This window comes from Cupressus sempervirens, chromosome 10 (genome assembly GCF_028749045.1).
Source record: "Cupressus sempervirens isolate cs-2001-9-10 chromosome 10, ASM2874904v1, whole genome shotgun sequence".
Classification (NCBI taxonomy): domain Eukaryota; kingdom Viridiplantae; phylum Streptophyta; class Pinopsida; order Cupressales; family Cupressaceae; genus Cupressus; species Cupressus sempervirens.
The window spans coordinates 667,173,275-667,198,381 of record NC_143127.1 but is presented as its reverse complement, the minus strand read 5'-3'; the positions used below and the strand labels follow the sequence as shown (position 1 = coordinate 667,198,381).

The following is a 25,107-nucleotide window of genomic DNA, read 5'->3' as shown; positions in this document are numbered from 1 at the left end:
ATATGAAAATTGAGCTTAATTCAGAAAAATATTTAATTAGAGCATACAACTCATGAACCAAATCTAAACCAACTTAAAGTATGAATAAGAATGAGGGTATAGAATATGATGAATGTGTGCATGCTTGCTGACAAATAACATAAACACTATTAAATAATCCCGTGTTTAAAAATGATTTGCCTGTAAGAAAACATATGCACCAAACAAATAGGTAATTGAACCAAGTTATATATAACAGTAAAGTGGATTACAATCTCACCAGGACAGATGTCATCAGACCAAGAGATCCAAATCCTAAAAATAGAAAATCCAGTCAGGTTTGCTTCTAGAGAAAGTAATCATGTTTCCTTCCTTACAAAAATAATAGATATATGTAAGATTAGATATAATGATCAGTTCAAAGCTAGATTTAATGAAAAATAGTATTTTGCACCACTAACCCTATGCAAGGAAATCAATCTGCACATCACCGTCATAATTTTTGCATGCCCAAACATAGGCACCATCACTCTTCAAGGCATAGGCTACCATGTCATCAATAAGCCTATGCTCATACCTATTCATGAATCAATCATTGAAAGAAGTTATTGTGTGCCCAACAGAGTCAAGATAATCAACATTGCAATCTTCATATTATTGTGCCAAGAAACAAAACCAACCAGATTCCTGCTGTGTCATATTTAGCTTTTCAACTGGCCTCATATACCTCCTGGAAGATATCTTTAAACCTACCAATTTAAGTCACATATAAGAAGAATCTCTGAGAATATGAGGATCATTAAGCTAGAGAATGATAAAGAATGATAACATGGGAAGTAAGGTGTGTTAGAGAAAAAGGTAAAAATAAGATCATCAATCCTTGTATTGATTTGAAAACATACCTTCCATCATATTTTTTTAAAATTGTGTTTTTAGTACTCAGGTAAAGTGGCCATTTCTTCTCATAAGCTGTTGCCATTGATGCATCAACAAATGCACAAATAGACTGCACAGAAATAATTAATCATAATTGAATATTTGAGATTTGCTCAATTAGAATTAGAATAGGAAATTATATTTGTCATAAAAGAGAGGACTACATACCTCATCAGTATTGTACATAGCTAATGCTATTCCTCTATCTCCTTTAAAGTCATATACCTCCAACTCTTTAGTTTCACCTCCATTCTCTAGAACTGCATCAGTTGACAGAAATCACCATTGCATGCTAAAAAGAATACTAATGAAACAAAAAATAGATGTTTTCCAATCTCTGACAGTGAAACCACAATGATATTCACTAAGCCGAAAGAAAATAATATTATAATTCAATGTGTTCACAAGTTTTCAGATATGGAAATAATCCAAGTATCCTTAGAAGTGGAGTTCAAAAAGCAAAAAGCTCTTCACTTTTAGTGATAAAAACCTCATTACCTTTGTTAACATCATTACCTTTGATTATCTTTTGTGACCTTTTCTCGACTAAAGACTTATGAAAACTATAATGTCATTCCTAAATGACTCTAAAAGACCTTTTAAAACACTCTTCACACACCTATAACCTTAACTAACCCCATTCAAGCCTAAGCTGGCTTATGTTGCCAATGTTGGCAATTTTACAAGATCTTGCACTTTGAGTACATTTTACATCATTTAGGGGCTTTAATAGCCTATTACATCATGTAAACACTACCATCCATCCATAACTCTTCCTAGGACACCCTAGGACTTCAAATGACCCTTTACATCATATTGACTCCCTATTTGTGCCAATTTGAGCTTCACTTACATCTTATTGAGCTTCACTTTGTTTCGAGAATAGTTTAATATTATCTACTAAACAGGCCAACCACGTGAAGGTGGAAGCTCATTTAGCCCCACCCCCCTCCCCCTAACATCACTCTACATTCCTCGTTAACATCTAACATTCATTCATTCTTTCAACCATTAATAAAATGTAACATTCAATCAATATCACATGATAACATTCATTAACAAATTAGATTCGTAAACATGCAACATTCATCAATATTTTGCATTAACACATAATCCATGAACATTCATTAGCACATAATTAAATTCATTGAGACATGAAATTCAGTCATTATCAATTAAGGTATGTAGATGACAATCATTTCTTTTTTTTCTTTCTATTTCTTTTTTCTTTGTAAGCTCTAAGAGGAGCATCAGTGTCATCATCAATTCCCCCCTCATCAGTTCTTTTCTATGTTCTTCATGATCTCAAACTCCTATGCTGTTGCAAAGGGGGCTCCTCTGCAATAACAAATAAAAGAGTTAAATTAAAAATAATTTATTATAATTGTTACAAGTATTTAATTATTTTAAATAACATAACTATGGTGCTCTTTACCTGATCTGACCACATCATTTTGTCTAGACTCAACGTCAACACGCTCATGAACATCAACCCCTTGATCCTCTACAACTGCTATACAAAATGCTACATTAATCCAAACACCAATTGCAATTACATATAAAAAATTTAATAGCAAATGTATACCTCCACCACTGGGATGCACATCATGCAAACCTTCAGCATTAACAGATTGTGTAGAAGGATTTTCAGGCTGCATTCCAACATCCTACGCATTGTTATCATTGCTTGCTTAAAATAGATATACTCACTTTATATTGGAGCTTAATATCAAATAGACTAATTGGTAAAGTATTCAATTTGAAATTAATTTCATTTAGATTATTTACCTGTGGCTCAGATGCATCATTATTAGAACCTTCCACACTAATTTCAGCTCATAGCCATTTAGCCATGGCTCTATAGCCTTGTTGGAAGCCAATTCTATTATCCTCTTCTATGATGCATCTCTTGAACTCTGAGCCTTGCATTTTTGCATGGTATGGTGAATTTTACTTGCATTGTTTCATCAACCAATGGAGGGTAGTTAAAATATCAAAAGGAAATACAAAAGTTGCAAAAGTTGAGGATCATGAATACTTACAACTCATGCTTGAAGTTTTGAAAAACCACCAGAGCCGAGCTTGTGTGTCCCGTGCTTTTCTAGTCTTGCCTTTGTTGCCTTTGATGTGTTAGGAAATCTATGAAAAGTTTGAAATATGTTAGATAGTATAAATATAGAGGTTAATTAGTACATAATTACATTCTCAATAGTATCACATACCTTGGTGTACTCTCTACTGGTGTAATTGTATTTTTCGTGTAAGCTTTATACTTTCCATCCAAAATCAGAGCCTGCCACTCAGCCTCAGGAACATCGGGCAGACGCTCATACCTAGGTTTATCCTATAAATTTTTTCTATACTGGTCCCTAATATACTTCAAACATAAACCAAATTTTTCAAGGAGCTTGTTTCTCTCGAATGCATGAGGTCCAAAGAGTTGGGTCATGCTCTCTATAAGATCATGCTTCAACTTTTTGTCTTGGAGATTCCACCTTTTAAGTTAAAAAAAACATGTTAGACTCATAAATGAAGTGAAGCTACCTTTAATATAGTTCAAGATATGGATGAAAAGGAAAACTATTCTAGCAATGATATGAAATCAAAATAGTGGTTTGGGGTTTTAGTTAGGATATGATGTTCCACCAGGTACGCACGATGGGCCCGAATATTCACAAACACTCATCACCAAGTTTTTTCCAAAAAACATCATTCCCTACAAAACAATCATGGGATCATTAGTCAATAAAGAGTGATCAAAAACTAAATTACTATTATATCGCTATAGAATAATAACTTTAAAGTACTTGGAACTTTGGCTACTTTTAATGGAATGTCTTCATCATCGTTGATGATCAATATGACATCCTTCACCGTTCCTATACTAGGAACATAGGAACATCCAAGGAATGATGCTACAACTCCTATTGCAAACAGTTTCATAAGTTTCATAAGTTCAAATAAATTAACTTGTTTCAGATAAATTAACAGTTCGGTCTGCTCTATTTAGAGGAAACTGCCATTAGCATTTTCGTATAGGCATATATTGGCAAATCAGAGATGCATCTAAGAATTGCAGAGACTAAGGATAATAGATCAGACATGGCATCCATCATTTATTGCATGTAATAGATAGACATCCAAAACAACATCAAATCAACTTTACAAGAATATATATCCATATTTGACACTGCAACTGAATCTCTATATTAGACATTGCAAGTAAAAAACTCTGTATCTAAAAGAGCAATATCATTGTTATAAGCAACATATCACACTCCATTACATAAACTATAAAGATAAGATAAGATATAGAAATTGTATCACCATAGGCAACATCATCTCATCAATTGTTGGGTATATACTTTGTCCTATCAGATATCATAGCCATTGTTGAAAGCAATAAATCATTTGCATAAGATTGTCAGCTACATGAGATACAGTAGCACATTCATATCAATAAAGTGATAAACCATATCCATAAGGAAAAAACACTTTTATATCAGTTATTGCATTTATTTCAATTTGTATATAGAAGCTTATCTAAGTGTAACTTTCATTACTTGCTTATTTTGCATTTATTTGGCATAGTGAAAAAGGAAGTAGAGGTAATTATCCCTGTTTCCTTGCTTATCCAAAAGTGGGATATTACATCTATAATTAATCAATAAATATGAGTTCCCATATTTTCAGAATTCCCAAAAAATCTTTGCATAATGTGTCCAGTGCGTATTTCAGGCCATTATGTTGGTGTCCATATGTGCATTCATCCTCTTTTGATGAATAATTTGTGCAGGCTTAGTGGTTAGTGTAAATATGTTCAGGCCGTAGTGAACAAGTATAATTTGTGCAGGCTTGGTGTACTCATTGAAATAACAATTGAATAGGAGTCGACAATTGTAACAGTCAAAAGAAGGTGATGATTCATGCAAGAAGATGTGAAAAATACATGAAAAAGTAATGTTTGAGTTCAAAGATAGTAGACATGTGAGTCTGGTTAATCATTCACGTGAATTATAAAAACCAAAGGCGTATCAAATAAAAAGTTGTAAAAAAATTGTGAAAAAGTTTAAACGTTGAGTGACTACCAAAGGGGGGTCATTACAATCTACATCGTAAACACATAACACTTAAACACATAAAAAAAAGAGAGAAAAAGAGGGATTTGTGTACCAATAAATGGTGCAACAGTCGATGCCTGTAAGCTATGTGTTGTCGAATCAACAGTTGAAAAGCGATTTGTGGTTGTCCTAGATGGAGGCGACATCATCATAGGATCTGAAGCTGAAGAATAAAATTGTTAGAGCATGCATAAATATAGAACACGTGCATAAATTTAGTCTTAATTTCATGTATTGTCAATGATTATGATAATTCCTATCTATATTCAATGGAAAAAACAAGTGGGGAATGGAACATGCGATCTACCTGAACCACCTGCAACACCCTCATCATGGGAATGGGGCTCGAAATCATGCAAAAAACTTTGTAAAGAAAATACATCCATATTTTAATTAATGCCATAAAAAAGCATAATATAAAAACCATTATTGAACTCTTGTTATAATTAAAAATTTCATTAATACTTACTTTTAAGCTTTCAGAGGTGTGCAATAATTCAGATGCCCTATTTTTTATTTCTTGAGTAGTAGGCTTAATGGTTGCCAAACATATAATTTCTCTGCCAATTTTCTTTAGCAACTTTTTAATCGAACCGATCGGGTCATCGATCTCTGCTAAATCAATATAAAATGGGTCCTACTTAGGGGCAGACTACTGAGGGAGTGTAGGTTCCTTTCCCTCCCTCCAACCACTGGCCCTCTATGACAACAATAGTATTAGTATTATCAAAATTACTCCAAAAAAATGAAGAAAACAACATTAAAAAAATAATATTTTGCTTCTGTCTAGTTTACACAATTACAATGAGTTTTACCTGCTCATGTGTAGATGAGCCAAGAACATCACCAGTATCCCCTCTGGGCAGTTGTCCATAGTGTGCCCCTATGTCAAAGATCAAGTATAAAAATATTAGCCAAAAATTTATTGACTAAATGGTATGTTGGAATCATTGATTAGAAGTTCGTTTAATAGTATGTACCACCCCCATTAAGTAGCCTCGTTTGTATCTATGCGGTTCAAATTGTAATCAATAAGAAGCTCTTCCCCTACATGTATTGATTTTATCACATAGATGAATACACAATTTCCCTTGCGTGCCTCAAATATGCAATTGGCTTGCTTTATAGTTGACCCAGGTCGTGTACTATTTATAAAACCCACAATATTCCATGTTTCTTTTGGCCTTCCATCAATGTATATAGCCACACTTTTACTTTGATTATTGTCTTGTTGTTGTATATAATTTTCCGAGAGGGCATACCTACGCATACTTTTTTTATATTGAACAATATGCATCCAACTTTTGTAATTGTAACATGGTCCAACATACTCCATCAATTCAAAAAAATTTTTTTAAGACACCTTTATGTTGTCCATAGAAAATAGGCCCAAACCATGTAATGATGATGGTGCTATGCAATATATCCTCTCGTTAACACAAAAATTAGTGTTTATTGGAGGAAGTTCCTAGGGTACCCAATGTTTCTATAGATGTTGGTACCTCAAGGGCACCTCGATGTCACCTTCCATCTCATCATCATAAGAACATGACCCCCCTTGAGCAAGGAAAAATTTCATGTGTTTATTGAATTTCCTTCTAGTCCTTTGACCTCTAGTTAATCTCCCTGTTCTAGATAAACTGCATGTCTCACTTTCCTCTTCTATATATTTCCCTCACTCGAGGAAGACACTTCTGACAAATACCTATTCGCTGCTACCTGCAAATGGGAGAGATCTTAGAAGACATCAATCTTACTATTGATAAGTGTATTAAATAGACTGTCTATAAGGAGTATTGACTTATACCTGTCGATCCATGAGACTATGCAAGATGCTCCTGAAAGGGGTTTAGTTTCCTGCAAATGTAATTCAATTATCATGAGTATAATCACATCATAATCATAATAACATCCATCATAAGCATCACATAAAAATTAAAAACATTAAAAGGTACACAATATAACACTTAAATCAGGCTCACATTATAAGCCTATTAGGGAAGTAGGCGTAGTGAAGGGCTAAGCACTTATATTATATTTTCCGTATGAATTTTATTCTAGGTACAACTCCCTTTTATAAATATTTAATGAATTCCCTTTTCTAAACTAAACACTTACAAATTCTTTTGACCTGAAAGAAAATAAGGCTCAATACATTCACGCATCAATATGTGTTTTAAATAGTTTTATTTAATTAAATTAGATTAATAGTTAATTTAGATTAGCAGTATTCTATTTCTAGTTGAAACTTGTAGCTTTTAAATAGATAATGAATAAACTATCGGACCATCTAAGAAAAATATATTTCTATCAAGAAATTAACATTAAATAGATTAAGGATTGATGGCATACCTCTCATCATCATCATCCTCGTCATCGTCATCATCATCATCATCATCCTCCTCGTCATCATCATCATCCTCATCATCATCATCATCATCATCCTCATCATCGTCATCATCGTCGTCATCATCATCATCCTCACCATCATCATCATCATTGTCATCATCATCATCATCAACATCATCATCATCAACATCAACATCATCTTCATCATCATCATCAGTAGCAGCATCTACATCATCTTCTACTTCTTCGGTATCTTCTTCTTCCATTGCATTATACTTTAATTGCCTTCCTCTCGGTTCATGTCTAACAAAAAATGACCAACCCGGTTTATGTGGAACCTCTGAGTAAAATACCTGCTCACATTGGCTTGGAAGAACATAGGGCTCATCCCCAACTAGCTCAAACAACCTTGTATTAACCATTGTAAATCCATTATCATGTTCAATAACAGTTCTATCAGGATCATCTGGATTAAGTCGTAGCCTATACCATTTGACAATGAAGAGTACTAATTTGAAGGAACTAAAGTCACACTCTAGTATATCATCCAAAATACCATAGTATCGATTTTCAGACTCTCGAGGATGTAAGTCATTTCTAGATGAAATGTTAGTCACTTGAAAGACTGTAGTTATTCCTGAATCACAAGTTTTCTTTGTGTCATCCAACACTTTGATGCAAAATTTTTGACCATTACAGAACATAGCCTTGTGGTCTTTAACCTGCAATAATATGTGAAACATGTCAAAATTATTGTATCATGAGTTGATAAACATAAGGGTGATTAATAAATTTATACATACCTAGAAATCTCTTAAACCACGTGCTAAATCTATTTCCCTTTGCGTAACATTGGAATCTCCATTACAATGAGCTTCTTTAACCAATGAAGATACACCTTCCCATGTTAATATCTGACCAGAATGTTGACATCGTTCAATCCATACCGTCATCCAATCAAGATTTTTTGCAATATACAAATGTAGTGCATCCCACTCTCGAGCACCTGTAAAAAAAAAAAATAGACAACTTACAACCGATTTATTTTGAAAATTAAGAAATAATTTATTACAATAACATCTTATAATTTATTACCTCTCACTTTCCTCAATGTAGCTTTCCCCATCAAGTACTCCCCTTCTAATTTTTTAAAAGGCTCAAGATCCCAAATGCGATCTACATGGATATTTGATGCAAACTTAGGAAGATATTCAATAATTTATACCATAGTCTGGTATACCATATATCCCTCTACCATAGAACCCTCAAGATGTGCTCTTTTTCAAACCAAAACCTTCAAATATTTCAAGTGCCTCTCAACCATCCACATTGACCTAGTGTGTACAGGTCCACACATTTCAATCTCCTCAACTAGGTGTATGAGGTAGTGTTCCTGTGCACTGAAAAAAATTGGAGGTAGACAATTTTGCATTTCACACAGTAAATGAGGAATTCTTCTCTTCCAATAGTTTATATCTTCTTTATGGATTTCTTTAGATGACAACCACCTACATTAAGAGATTCAAGTCAAAAAAAAATATAGATAAGAGACTTTACAAAATAATATACAATAGATTACATAGCAAGAAAAACAATTCATGAATACAATAAATATATACAACAAATTGAACAGATATTACTACTTACCTCATGTATTTTCCAAGATCGTATATCACTTGTTTGATGTTATTGTTGAAGGGCTCTGGGAGAGATAGAGGAAGCACATACTGCAGTAATTATAAACCAATCATTTCATTATTTTCTAACATAACATAATGAATCGTACACATGGTTTATGAATATATTGTAAATACAGAAGAACATAACTTACCTTGATGAAAGTATGTCAATCATACATTTTGAGCCCTGGCCCAAATTCACTTTTTTTTTATATGAGATTGTTTATGTTCACAGAAAATCTTGTGGGAAATTGAATTTTTCGTATGACTTCTTTTATGGCATCACTTTGCTGCTCCGTTAATAACCAAGGAAGGGCACTTATATTAATCTGATCTCTGTTACTATTTGAGTGAATGAAATTCTTCAATGCATGATTGGATTCATGAAAATCATTACAATTTTTGACAATTTTTTCTTTGTCACGCCTTCCATCCAATATTTTCCACAATGTCTCTATTATATTCTTTCCAATATGCATAGAATCAAACAAATGCACAATTTGTAAGTTCTTGTAGTAGGGCAACCTACTAAATTTTTTGGGATAGCTTTTTAGTCCCTTTGGAAGGTTGTCAGTACTGCTTTGACGACCTTCACGATAATCAATTACACAATTAGTAAACAAAAATCACAATAGAAATGTATAAATTACAAACATAAACCATTAGGTGGAACGACATTAGCTCGATGATTAATTCTATTATATTCCAACTTCCATAGGCAAGGTGTCATTCTTCATGGCTTTGATGTAGTCTCTTATTTCCCATTGAAAAGATGTTTTTTCATACTTCAATACTTATGATTCCTGTGGAGGAAGTGTCTACACTCATCAAACACCTGCTTTCCTAAACTTTTTGAATGACAAGATTTCATTTTTGGACCACAAACTGGACATGCAAATTTTCCCTTTGTTTGAAGACCTACAAAATAATGATATAATTGGATTATTAAATAGGTTGATTTTTATAATTAGAATTATCGTGCACAACTTGAATTCACTATAACATACCACAAAAATGTGTTAGCCCTAGGGCATCATGTATTGTCCATGCAAGTATTGCATGGAATTGAAATTGTCTTTGTCTTGTTGGTCTAGACACGTCATACATAGTGACACCATTCCATAACTCCACCAACTCATCGATAAGAGACTCAATATATACATTCATATATTTAACTTGATATTTACCTACTTGAATGAATAGTAACATTACATAATTATTGTGACCGTTTTACTGCAAGATTTGTAAGTACATGTAAATTAATAACTATCAAATGATAAGATACCTGGAACAATCATTGCCAACATAATGTGCTCCCTCTTTATTGACATCCATGGAGGAATGTTATTGTTGATAACAAAAATAGGCCACACCGAGCAAATAGATCTCATCTCTCCAAATGGATTGACACCATCCACTACTAATGAAAGACTAAGATTACGAGGTTCTTCTTTGAAGTGTTGCCACTTTTCCTCTATGTGCATAAATGCCGAACCATCTGTAGGGATTTGAATAATTTCATCTCTACTTCTATTGCGTGCATGATAATTCATAAATTGAGCCAAGCTACTACACCTGAATAATTGTCGCATCCATGGAATAATGGGGATGTAACGAAGAACCTTTTGAGGCACCTTTTTTGTTAGTTGATCTGTTTGATATCTACTCGTATGACATACAGGGCATTATGTTGCAAATTCATGTTCTTTATAATATATAATATGATCATTGGGACAAGCATGTATTGCTTGATACTCCATTCCAATATCTTTCATAACAGCAAATAATTCTTGATATAAGCGAGGTAGAATATTTGATGATGGTAACAGAAACTTTCCTATCAATCTACAACAAAAAATATAAGTTGTTAATATAAACAATATTAGTGGTACATTATTCACCCTTTGTTAACTATAAAGACATACATGACATACCTTAACATACGTGACATTGTTATGTTGGATAAACCATTCATAACCTTCAAGTTCAACAACAACAATATAGCAGAGAGAAGATTTGTTTGGGAGTCTTTGTATAGGGGCTCGTATGCCTTCTCAAGTAGAGGTACATCGAGGCTATCATCATCATCATGATCAAATATGCTTGGACTAAATGTGTCATGGATCAATGTATTTATACCATCATCTTCAATTGTATTTTCTAGGCATGATCGTCATCTTCCATGGGATCATTATCTTCACCTTGGATATTTGCACCTCCATGTTCCTCCATTTTGAAAACCATATTCTTCAAATTGTTGTGGTTCATATCATGTACTTCCTTGGGGAGATCAACCTATATAAAATTGATTAACATAAATAAACCATGATCATCAACTCATCATCAAGTGATTTCATATGTATATAAATTGTTAAAATGATATAATGAATGACTTACCAATGGATGATAGTCATGTCCCCCTTCAATGTGACCATTCTCCCTACAATGTCTCTTAGCTATTTTGATTAGCAGTCTTCTATGATTTAAGCCCTTAAAAATTTTGCAAGGACAATAACATTTTCCATCACCTTTTATTTTCAAGTTAGACCACAATCTAGTGATTGTCTCCCTATTTTGTTCTTCACTTATATTATCTGACATGATTGTTCTTCGTAGAAAGAAAAAATCGGGCTATGAAAACTTCGGTCTACAACTTTCACAAACTAAGCAAAACTGTCAAAAGTACACAAATCTTCTTAGACCTAGCTAAATACTTTAATATTTAAAAAATGCTTTCTTTGACTTTATTCCTAAGACATTTAATCCAATCACCTTTTATAACATTCAATCAATTGCTCTAGGCAAATTTCTGGATAAGATTATTTGTAAAACTTTGACCAACCACCTGAAGGTCTTATTTCAAGAGACCTTACTACATTAAGCCACTAAAAGAAATTTCAAAACATATAAGCTAAAAGTTTAGTTAAAATATACATTAGATTAAAAAATATGCAATTTTCATACCCGAGCGCGCGGCTATATAATTCATGCAATGGCCTTCTTGCTTAGTAGTAGAAGCTTTCCAACAATCAAATCATACAAGCTACAAGGCCTAACAGAAATTTCAAAACATATAAGCTAAAAGTCTAGTTAAACTATACATTAGATTAAAAAATATGCAGTTTTCATACCCGAGTGCACGACTATATAACTCGTGCAACAGCCTTCTTACTTAGCTACAGAAGCTCTCCAGTAATCAAATCATACAAGCTACAAGGCCTAACAGCAATTTCAAAACATATAAGATACAAGTCTAGTTAAAATATACATTAGATAAAAAATATATATACAATTTTCATACCGGCTAAGCGCGCAGCTATAACTCATGCAACGACCTTTTTGCTTAGCTGTAGAAGCTCTCCAGCAATCAAATTATACAAGCTACAAGGCCTAACAAAAATTTCAAAACATATAAGCTACAAGGCAAGACATATTCAATGACATGGAAAAAGGAACAAAATTTACAAGCTTTAGCAAGACATATTAAACGACATCATAGTGCTAGAGAGATCACAATTATATGAGTCAAACATAGTCATGAAAAAGCACATAAATTAGTTATTATATGCAATTAAAAGATATATAGTTAGATAGGGACATCCATAGGACATATTGAAGAAATGAAATGGTCATATAGATTTCATATGGGATTTTGAAGATGTTAGTGTTCTAAGGCAAAGAATCCATTCATATAACCATAATGACTCTATTAAGGTTGATTCTAGTGAAAAAAGACTTGAAAATTTTGAAACTCTCGTGCAACAAGATATAACCGAAGAGGTTGAGATGCACCTGGTGGAAAAGCAGGAAACTCAACCCTAACCCCAATAAAATAAAAATTGAACCCTAACAAATTTTTTTTTTTGAAGTTTGATCCCATGCCAAATCAAGAATTTTTTTAATGGTAAATAGCTAAAGTTGTGTTGTAGGCTCTTGCTACCAAATCAATAACCTAACATTAAACCACATTAAACTTGAAAACCAAATGAAACAATAAACTAGATTGAACCCTAATATCACCACCAAGTCTAATTGAATGTTGAACCATGTTGAACTCTACACTTACAACTTAACCAATATGAACTTTAATCATAAATCCTATATTGAAACTTTGCTAACTATATATCAATAATATTTTAAATAATTTACAATATTAATTATTATCTTATCAAATGATTACATATACATCTTTATTTCTTTATTTTTCCCAATAATTAATATACATCCTTATTATATATAAACCTTACACCAAATCAAATCTCAACCCTAACACTAAACCCAATTCTATATTTCACTTGAACACTTAAAATAAAGATTAAGACAAGTAGAACCACCATATGCCAAATTGAACTTTAAAATAAATTTCAGCCTAAACCTTACAACCATCATCATCAAGCTTATGTACTATAAGGTTTAGAGCATTTGGCATTCTAAAATCTATGATATTGCTATCAGGATTTAACTATATGATTTTGAGTCAAACTCATTGACCCATGTTTCATGAGTAGTGATTCAACATGAATCCATCTCCCATGAGAATAAATGGAACACTTATCACTCATTGGAACAAGTATTTTTCGAAAGGTTCTAACTCATTTCATCACAAATCCCTTGATTTCAATTCCATATCCTTGATTAGTTTAGCCCAACTCTTGGTCACACCTTCACACCCTAGACAAACTCATCTACTTAGTAGGCCAAAGTTGCCCAAACTCATCTTTTCAACTTGGAGACCTAGAAATTGCCACCAAGACCATCTAAGACCAATTAAGAGCACTACCTCCACTGCTAAAGAAAAAAGAGGGTGGTTTCCATTTGTAATGTGGCAATGATGTGTAAATCTCACAACAAGTGTATTACATACATTATGATTATATTATTATTATCTAATTGATTGCAAGTTCCAAGACAAGCTTATTTCATCTTATTTTTAGGTTAGAGTTATATCTCTGACTATAAATTGTTTATTATCTAATTTGGATTTGTGAATTTAGGGTGAACTGTAAGGAAAACTAGGAAAAGGAAATTACACATTGCAAAGGGGAAAAACTTGATGAAGAGGTGCGAATCTCCCTCACATGCAAGGTATAAACAAGAGAATGTTTCATTTGAAGAGTACACCCAAGGGAGATCAATTTGGGGGATAATATATTACTCTCAAAGGAAAAATTGAAACATAGTAACTCAATTAATTAAAGGTGGTGATCCTTTATTCCTTATACCAATAAAGCACAAAGGACAATTCATTCCAAGCCTAGAAGGGTGACTTATCAATCATCACTCATGGCTCCGTTGAAACAAATCCTTAATTCATCCATCAATCATTAATCCCTTAAGAAATCAAGCATCAATCAATCAGCAAGATCAAGCAAAAAATTATCAAATCACATCAATCACAACTTCATCTTGGGACTATGAAAACAAATAATTCAACAATTAAGCATCTCTCTATCAAATCAGCATTCATTCAATCATGACTAAAAAATGTATCATACCAAAATTTATTACATCATCACACATCAATAATCTAATCAACAATCGCTTAAATCATCACTGAGTAATAGCTCAAATGATACAATCAAGTAATTGGATTAGATCAGTACTGGATACAACAGGCATTATGTGTTGTAGCAATTATTAAGATATGTATGATGAAGATGCAGTCTAACTTATAATATCTTATGAATTTGGTATAGTTAATGATGTGAAATACTAAACAACTTAGATTCTTTATCTATTTATCAAATTTTGATATTCTCCTACAAAAAAATCATGTATAGGTTAGCAAAGAAATACAAGAGGGGAGGGCAGATATAGGTTCCCCTTTTAAATAGACCACCCCATGTTGGATGGACATATTCTTGCCACTCATGAGCCAATGGGCATTGTATAATGCCCTTGGGCTTTGTTGTGGCGAAAGTTCCAGAGCAACCTATTGTTGTTTCCTTTCCAATGTCTACAATGGTTGCTTGTAGAAGTGAACTAAAGGTTGGAATTTATCATATATGGCTTAATAAGGAGACATGAGTAGTGAGGGTAGAGATGGGTTCCCTTTGTAAGTAGACCACACCATGTTGGATGGATGTGTTCTTGCCACTTGTGGGCCTAGGGGTGTTGTATCCTGCCTTTGGGATTAGTTGTGGCAAATGTTCTAGGGCACCCTATTCAAACCCTAATATGGTTGGCTATTCTAAATAAAACTATAAATTATGTCTACATATGAAATGTTAGTAATTTAGTTGTTTATTTACTTTAAGTTTCAACAGCTATCATATGTTTAATTATAGAGAACAATTTGTATACAAAGTTTGTTGTGAAATTCTTACTTTGGGTAAAAATTAGTAGGGGACACCGTTACACTTTTAACATGATAGTTTTTAAATATTGCATGGGAGGACATTGCAGTTACATCCAATCATTTCTCACCTAACAGAGAACTACTATGTACACTTGTGTGCCTGTGCACACAATTATGTGTGTATGGAAATATAGGTTTTGGTACTCTGGATCTTAATATCAAAGCTAAATTTATGTTGTTAACAATGTTATCAAAAATTTTTATAGGAATTTTATGAATATGGGCTATCTATCTTATGTGAAAAAGTGTCTTAAATGCTGTGCCATATTGCTTCTCTATATTTGCCCATAATAGATTAGTTGTGATTGTATTGCAAGTGAATTAAAATAGTTTTAGTGAGTTACTCATTTTGGAAAGCTAATTTTGGTTGCTTTTCTTAGGTTTGGTCCATACATTTGTCAACCAGTGATTGTTGGATTAGGGGATGACAAAAAACCATTTATCTACACAATGGATTCTATTGGAGCTAAGTACGTATTCTTTTTCTTGTATAAAGTTCATTTAACTATTATGGAAGTTGTATTTTGCACCTTATTCATGCATAATGGAATTAATTTTTGAATAATGTTATATTTTAAAAGGTTGCACGAGCAAGATCATATGTTGGAATGTAATCTATTATATTATTGCTTTGTATGCACAAGTGTTAATGGTGACCTCCTAACATCCAACTTTCACTGTCATCAAATAGAGAACTTGTAACATTTTAGGGTTAGGACATACTTTGTGAAAAATGAACACTGTTTTGCTATGTCTAGGGACATGGACATGGTGGGGATCAAAGCTCAATTTTTGATGTAGCGAAGGCTTATTAGGTCAAGATTGATTAGATTACTTTGTACAGTATTTTTTAGAGTTGGGTCTTTTTATTACTTGAAAGAGATATATAAGAGAGTTGAGAAAGAAAAAAAAATTACCCAGGTCAAGGCTCATTTGACTAAAATTGAATGGGGTAGTATACCTTGTATTTTTTGGAAGTGTAGTTTGATTTGATCTTTCTTTTTATAGAGGATGTCCTGAAAGAGGTATATGTAGAAAGGTGAGCTAAATAGGGGTTTGCAACACAAATAGTTTATGGGAGAAATCAAATAGTTTATGGGGTTTGCCCTCATATATCTAATCTATATAGGGGTGCACCATATAGAGAAGTGGGAGATCGAAGGTGCCAAGATCCTCCATTTGATCTGTTGACGTGTGAAAAAATGCAAAATTCAACACAAATTTCAAAAGATTTAAACAACCTAACCTTTTTCAGATGCATGACAGAGGCTTTATGCACTTTAATTGGCTATAGGTGAGTAGGCAAAGATTTGAATCCTTAATTTTTTAAACTGCTGCTGGATTTTGAAGAATAGCTTTTACTTCTGAGACGATTCCTTGTAACCCACCTACCATGGTCAATAGATGATGTTTAGATTATGAATGAAACTGAGGTAGCCATAAGCTAGTCCGATTTAGGGCTTGAATCACATCTTACCTAGGATGCATACTTATACAGCCACTTCAAGCGAATTCCTTGGAAAATCTTTGTAAGTTTGTGAGCCTCCATTTGTTAGAACACAGATAGCTCGGTATGCTCAACTGCTAGAGTGTGCTGCTCATAGATAACGTGACAGAAATGTTTGAAATGCATGCATATATTGTATGGCACCTATATATGTTTTTTTTTTCAATTAGAGCCCGACACCGTTGCAATTGCGACACCTAAGTTGTCTGACATCATAATTGCGACGTTGTCGGGCTATATTTGAAAAAAAAAGCCAAAAAACACATTGGCGTCGCAAATTGGCATCAAAAATTTGCCTCTAATGTATTAGTGAATCTAGGCTTCATTTGATTACCTATAAAAAAAATTATCATTTTTTTCTATCCTAAATAACTAAATAATTTTTCATTCATTTAATTAACCCATTTACCATTTCTTAACTCTCCTAATTATGAAATAAACACCTTTGTTTATTTTATAAATTGATTTAAGTCACAGTCTTCTTTCATATTTAATCAACCACTTAAAATAATCACATAGTTCAACTCATAAATTATGAATTTATGACACTTATCACATTTTTTTCAATTGACTTTTATTCCTAAATTCAACATCCACCTACCATTTATTCAAAATTCTTCTTAATCTCCTTCTCTCCCACAAAAAACAATATCTACTTTCTAATCCTAGTAATTCCTTTATTAGCTCTTAATCCCAGTGCTTAATTTTCACGAGACATCAAAATAGGACCTTTTCCTATCACTTGTTCATACATAATTTCCACCCTTGCTATCTTTTCCAACATCCTCGTCATCTTTCTATTTTTCTATCTTATTATCATCATCTTCCCATTCATAATCTTCATACTATCAATTGCATAGTATTTACTTCAATCAAGAATCTCCATTCTCTCATAGTCTCTTCAAACATTAAAAAGACAAGGGTATAAAACATTTCATGAAGGCATTTGATGTAATTTTACCTTTATTTAACTTATTTTATATTTTTGTGAAGAATTTATTTGTGGTTTCATTGTTTATGGTTGGGCTAGAATAGATTTTGACATGTTAATTACATTATTCATTTCCATTGTCATCTTAGATCTTGTGGTTTACCAATTTGATTTATACATTATGGTTGTTTTTAAAACTTGTATGCATGGAATTGTGTAAAATATAAATTAACATGTCAATCTTATACATTATTTTGTACCACCATCAAAAATAACTTTAAATGTACTAATAATCATGCCAAAAGACATTCCATCACTTTTTTTACAACCAAAATATAATAGAAAAAATAACTAGATAATCAAACTTTCAAAATTTGAGATATAACCTTTATTACACTTTTTAAAGAAAACTAAAAAAAATACATATTAAGATAATACAAATTTTCAAACAATAGTACATGTAAGAATTTAAAAAAAATTAAAATTAAAAATATTACATGTCTTTATATACACTATATTAAATCATTTTAAAATAAAATAAGGTAAAAATATTTTAAAATTAAAAAAAATTACAAGTCTCTATACACTATATTAAAGTGTATATTAAATCATTTTAAAATAAAATAAGGTACACTTAGTGTTGGCTACTAGCTATTACTTGCCTAATTTTGTAATTAATTGTAATTGATTTTCATTTTAATTAATATATTATTTTTTATAATATAAAATTATTTAATATATAGATATACAATTATAATAGTAGTTTGAGATTTAAAAAATTAGTATAAAATTATAATTGTAATTTTAATAAATTTAATAGATAAATTAAATTATTTAAAAAAAGGCTTCATCATCAAGAACAAATGAGTGCTAAGTGTTCCATTTATTCTCATGATAGATCGGTTCATGGTCAATGAGTTTGACTCAAGAACTATAAATTATATAGTCAAGTCATGATAGCAATACCACAATTTGACTTGTGGAAAATAACTCCTTATCAATTTATGAACTTAAGGGGCTTTCTAATGAATGGTTCATAAGACACAACACTTGGTGAAGTCATCATCTTTGGTCATCATCAACTATGTAGTTAAGCCAAGCTGAAGTAGTCCTCAGATGACCTCCGGAAGTCCTTGTGCTTCTCTCTTTACTAGTGCCAAGTGTTCCATTTATTCTGATGAGAGATGGATAAAATATTTTCTATTCATTTTTGGTTTTGCACTTTACTTTTATTAAACTATGGAAAAGAAAATGTTAGAATAAGACAAACAAGTTCAAAGAATATAGAGTTCAACATAAAGTCTCAAATAAATGATGCCATAACAATAGAATATGAGTTAAAATGTATTTTACAAAATATAAGATCTCACAAGATTCATCCAATGAAAATAATTTAATTGATATTTCAAAATTGAACCTATATAAGTATTTAAATAGAAACAAAAGTTAGCAAGCTTGTAATCCTACTAAACAAATATGATACGAAGAAAGAACACAATATCCGAATATATTTAGTTGAAATTTCACTCATTGCAATAAGCAAGGTGATTTAGAAAACAACGGAGAAAGCCCTCCAACAAAATAACCATGACAAAAGTCTGCCGGAATAAGTTGATGACTTCACAATTTTGCTTCTGTAGTTAACTATGTATTTGTTTCTGTTGTCAGCATTTCGAATGAAATGCTATAATCTATCGATTAAAAAAGATAACTGAACTTAAGATGATGACCTGATTATTTCATTGAAAGGGCCTATAACAAAATTCAGTTTATTGGTGGAAATGGACACATCACTGTAACCTCGAAAACCAAACACAGGATTGTTCTAAATACAATACTAGTAGAGGAAAAAGACTCTACATCAGACAATAAAAGTTCCGGATTATTCTAACAACAATAGCTTACTCTCATTCTACTTCATGCAACCCTGGGTTCTAAAGCCAGAGCAAAAAGTGCCATCCTGCTGAGCATTGGCCATTTGAGTTTCAAACCCATGAGGTCCTGAATGACCTGAGAACCTCTCAAACATGTTTTCAGTTCCCTCTGGCATTAAACCAGCCGTTCCATTCAAATTGCCACTGAAAAGATGTGCATAAGGATTACCTGTAGCAGATGGTAAAGTGTTGGAAGGGATAAGTGAGTAGTCAAATGAAGTGTTGGAAGGGACAAATGTGTAGTCTAATGACATGAGGCCATTGGATGCACTAGGATTTCCTGGCATGTTTTTGTAAATCGCAGGAGGTGGGAGTCGATTATTACCAGTATTGATGGCTGCAGGATTGAGAGCCATGAGATTGTATTGAAACTGGCCTTTGGATGCTAGCATGGATTGCAGCTGAAGATATTTCTCATAATTGGCAGGGTGCAATTGTGATGGAAAATTGAAGATGTGGGCCTCATTTGGCAGATGCCCTCCTTGATATGATGTCATCCATGGATTTTCTTCTTGTTGATATGTAACTCCATTCGTTTCAGTAGAAGCTGAGAATGCATTGCCAGAGATGGAGATAGCTGAGTCGCCCCTGGAGCTCACAGTGCTTTCATCTTCATCTTGGGGATCACCATCCACTGTGATTTCAGCAGATGCCTCCTCCATTCTCATGCGTTTAGCAAGTCCTCCAATGGGCAGTGGGGTGCTCATAATCTTTGGCACATCATACCTGCTGATATCAAAGTTAGTTACTGCAGTTTGGCCTCTGTATTTTATGGTAGCTATGTCATATGCCTCTGCTGCCTCTTCCTGAGTTGCTGCAAAATTTAACCATACAAAAAATTTATGAGAAAAGTTTATTTTTTTTCATGCAAGTTTGAGTACTCAATAGTTTAGTCATGAATTCCATTTCTCAACGAATTTGGCATTACTAAACCTCATTTTCTGAAAAAAAGAAATTGTTGTTTTCAGGTATGTTTGATTACTAAATTTACTTCTCAATTAATTTTCCATAGCTTTTCAAAGTGTTTGATAAGTACCATATGTTCCAAGGTAGAGATCTTTGTTTCCTGCAACTCTTCCAATTCGAGCCTGCCACCTTCCATTTTGATGGTGCCTGCAATTAAATCTACAGATAATTTCATGACTCTTTCTTCATTTTCGTATGTGTAGAAAAATTAAACACTAACCTTGTTACTCCGCGGTATGAAGAAGCTCCCCTGGAAAAACCACTGCTCCTCCTGCAGTACAAGTGCCCCTTATCAGTATTGAGGTCTTGTTATGAAATATATTTAACAAACAATAGCTCACTGTGATATAAGATTTTCAGTTGAAGCTTACATTCTACGTTTTGACTTGTTCTAATTGTTCATCAAAAATCACCATTTCACAAATCTAATACAATTCTAAGTAGAGCCTTATATGCAAGGCTACTATGTGCATATAAGAAATCATTTATAATTCTATTGTAAATTCTCCTATCTTGACTGACTAATACTGATTGGCCAAAATTATATTTTCATTTTTTTGGGGGAGGTATAGCCTGTATTGACTTGTTTTAGTGGTTCTGAAACTTTACTGAAAAATCAATACAATTTTATAGTCATAAGAATCCTGCTGAGAATCTAATAGAACTTCAAATTAAAACATCAGATACCAAACAGCTATTATGCTTAAGGGAATTTATTTAGAATTCTTATTTTAAAATTTCGTCTGATTGACTAATACTGATTGATAAATATTATAATTTCAATTCTGCAGGTATGGCTTGGGGATTTGGTCTATGACCTTTATTTTAAAATTCAGATGCACATAAGTTTTATGACCTCCTCAGAATTACATAGAAAACACTTTCCTGCGGGCATATCTTGAATGACTAATACGAATTGACTAAAATTATGTTTCACTTCTCCAGACATGGCCTCTATTTTAAAAATTCAAACGTACATGAGATTAAAAAGAAAAATACCTCCTCAGAATGGTGACATACTCGTATTTTCCTTTATGTTGCATCTCTTCTATCTCTCTCACATAACTTGCCACCTGTGTTCAACATAACAAATCTAAATGCTAAAGTGTCTGAAATAATTGTGTGTATGATGGAGACATATAAAAACCTGCTAGATCTGCAATGAATTCATGAAATTTTAGGGAAATTTATCATGTACCGGGAAATTGGTGGGAGTGGAAGGACCCCAAAACCTAAGGGATGCCAAATCAAAAGCTCTAGCTGCTTTCTCTTCAGAGTCATAACCACCTACATTTCAACAGACCATATAATTGACTCTTAGATAAAACCTCAATTTTTAGGGTTTCCAAATAACTGTTTTATATAAACCCTATCAAGTTAATAGAAGTACAACAGACCCAATTGAATACAAATATTTGCTCACCCAAATATACTGATGCCAAATTCCAGCAGGTTCCCAGAAGTCAGTGGTATAGCAATCAGACACAAAAGTACACAGATCAAATGTTAAATAGATCAATTAATAGATTGATGTATCTTAATGACTGGATAGTCATTTCTTAAAATATCAATAAAAAACTTCACCTTGTCGACCCTTACGGGATTGGCCAGCTCTTTTCTCACTGTTGTCCCAAAGATGGGCTTCAAATCTTCCAGTCCACCTATGTCTGTAATTTTCATCACAACTTAATGTCTTTGATTAGATGAGTTAGAAAGAAAGGGTTCTGATCCTAAACAAGCACTACACTCTTTTTGACAAGACAATATAACTAAAGTAAAAAAAAATTCATTAGATAAATCACAAAATAAGGGTTCTGACCTTAGAAAGCTGTCCTTAACAGACCCAATCCAAACTTAATGTTTGTTAAAGAAAATATCTTAGATGAACTTCAAATCTTTTCCTCAGAGCTTCATCATATCTTTTCATCAGAACTTCATGTATTAAACTAGAAAATATAAATTCCGACTCAGTAGAAACTGACCTAATTCAAACTTATTAATGTTTGTCATTAGATGCCTCAAATCATTGTACAGATCAATCCAAAAACTTAAAATTTTTAGAAAGAAAGTATCTTAAATTAACTTCAAATCTCCAATCCACAATTTTCATGAATATCTTTTTAATAAAGATAGAAAACAAACAAAGATTCTAAACCTTGAAGAAAACTGTCTTTCAGCAGACAAAACAAACCCCACCTAAACATAAAGTTTTCCAAAACAAAATAGGTCTTATTCAAAGGAGCCTGTTGCATGAATGCGTTAACTTACCTTGTTACTCCACGGTACAATGAGGTTCGACCTCCAGAATCAAGAACAAGGCTTCTTTCTCTGGCCTCCTCTAGAACAGCTTCTGTCTCTATTAGGCTACGCTTCTTGCTCCTTTTGCGAGCTGAGGAATCATCATTAAGATTGGGCCTTTGATCAGAGGATGGCAATGCAGCGACAATTTCATGAGTGTTGATTTCGGCAGCCCCTCCAACACTTAATTTATTCTCCAAAGGCTCACCCAGGCCTCCTTGAGAGATTTGGAAATCACCAGAAGAAAACATTTTGTTCACCTCCTCATTGATTTGACAGCTATTGTTGTATATAGTCTCCATCGTGTTGGAGTTGAAAGCTTCCAAAATGGCATCTTCAGCTTGATTCTCATAGTGTTGAGAATCTCCGGATGCCTTGTTTCTCATACTTGTGGCCTCTTTGCCTTTATCATTATCCAGAGTGGTGGTAGTGTTCATGGATGAGCAAGGGTTTTGATTCATATCCAACAGATGCTGCCTCCTAAAAGTTGCATCTGTTGAAATGTGTGTGGCAGATCTGAAATTGTCGGATGAATAGGTTTCTGGGACAATTGCACATAAAGAAAAAATTGGAATCAATAATACTTTGATACCATGGATATTAGGTCAATGATAGGTTGTGGAGTATGATATCTTCAAACCGTAAACACTAATTTATCCTGATGATAGATCATAGAATAATATTATATTGATAATAGACATTAATTTTCAAACCCTAACTTATTCTAATGATAAATCATAGAATAAGATCCACAGACATGCACCATACCAATACTAAATAGTGAATCAGAATACGCTAATATACTAAAACACAACAGTCCTTACAAAAAAGGTCATTCTAAAAGAAAAGCTTTACTACTATGCCTATAATAGGCATTATCTGTGTTAACAGATCACAGAATCTATTCGGAAAAATAAATGATAAAGGCACCAAGCAGTCAAAACCTAGATGTTTTACTATAAGGAAAGTACAACACTGTCAGAATTCAAAAGCTTTACCCTATTTAAAAACCAGCTTCCCCATGATGTCTATAACAGGCATTATCTTCTCTAACTTAAATGAGAGCTACGATATTATGACAAAAATACTATACAGTCGAAAAGGTAATAGATTCAACATATCAACTCACAGTAAAACCTAAGAGACAGAAAAACATCTAAACAATCTGCATGTTAATAGATTCTACAGGATTTTCAGAAGACAGTGCATACAAACAAATCATATCATCTACATATATAAAACACAAAATCGAACTTCTCATTCCTCAGCCAAAATCACAAAAGCCCCTCAAATCTGATTCTTTTTATGTTGACCCTTTAAATAAACAGCCCGCTTATTCCTTCAAACAGATCGTCAAGCTACTTATCTATTCTCCTAATGTTTCCTCATCTCGTCACAACTTATCACAGAAACTAAGAAGCCAAAAAACAAAATGTAATAATACATCCTACACAAGAAAACAAGAGTCCCATGATGAGATCTCAAACATGGACAACTAAAATGAAAGAAATGCGACTGTAGAAGAGTGATTGACAAACTTTTGAAGGCAGCCGTTGAAAAGAAATTGCCCAACTTTGCAATGCAACAACTGAAAGAAGTCATACCTGCATTAATATTGATGGCGTTTTGAAGAAAGCTATATGAGCCCATGTCTGTCCCTCAGATTGAACAACAAACGAATCTCACAGAAAAACTACAAACAAACTTGGTATGGTGGGAAATCTGCCAGTCTCCGCATAGCGAAGGAATGCCGAAGAGATTCCTATGCAGAGAGGAAATGTGTTCCACAAGCGAGAATAGCCTCGTCTATATAAACCGAGTTGACGCGAATAATCACGTACACATAAGATCCGTCATTTAAGGAAGGGCCACGTAAAACCCTAAGGGGAGCTTTAACCTTGCTTGGAATTTCGATGGGAATATCATTCTTCTTTTTTATGATTGGTGTTATGGTTGGCATTGAATTTAAATATTAATAAAATATTAAATAAAAATTTGGTTCAATCATTACAACTTTTTTTTCGAGATTTTTAAGGAAATCATTTGAGT

General features: G+C 33.0%; 1 protein-coding gene and 1 long non-coding RNA gene across 2 annotated transcripts; both read right to left on the bottom strand.

Annotated features, from left to right (window-relative positions):
• Window positions 1-439: 439 nt before the first annotated feature.
• Window positions 440-1,176, bottom strand: LOC149535596 (uncharacterized). Its single transcript, XR_016358083.1, has 4 exons — window positions 1,084-1,176; window positions 882-985; window positions 660-728; window positions 440-556 (listed from the first exon to the last, which is right to left on the bottom strand). It is a non-coding gene; the product is annotated as an uncharacterized LOC149535596 (long non-coding RNA).
• An 18,290-nt stretch (window positions 1,177-19,466) lies between these two features.
• Window positions 19,467-24,810, bottom strand: LOC149535595 (uncharacterized). Its single transcript, XM_089804531.1, has 9 exons — window positions 24,663-24,810; window positions 23,029-23,599; window positions 22,345-22,427; window positions 22,184-22,192; window positions 21,959-22,047; window positions 21,760-21,833; window positions 20,981-21,031; window positions 20,831-20,907; window positions 19,467-20,608 (listed from the first exon to the last, which is right to left on the bottom strand). Exons 1-9 carry the CDS (start codon window positions 24,706-24,708, stop codon window positions 19,773-19,775), a joined length of 1,836 nt encoding a protein of 611 aa, XP_089660657.1. The 5' UTR covers window positions 24,709-24,810; the 3' UTR covers window positions 19,467-19,772.
• Window positions 24,811-25,107: the final 297 nt, after the last annotated feature.

What these genes read in the sequence shown, in the direction of transcription:
- LOC149535595 (XM_089804531.1), bottom strand. Translation starts at nt 24,708, where the DNA reads ATGGGCTCATATAGCTTTCTTCAAAACGCCATCAATATTAATGCAG. An exon ending in TTGTACCGTGGAGTAACAAG is followed by an intron (nt 22,428 to 23,028) that starts GTAAGTTAACGC and finishes TGAAAATTACAG; the next exon opens with ACATAGGTGGACTGGAAGAT. An exon ending in CCACTCCCACCAATTTCCCG is followed by an intron (nt 21,834 to 21,958) that starts GTACATGATAAA and finishes TGTTGAACACAG; the next exon opens with GTGGCAAGTTATGTGAGAGA.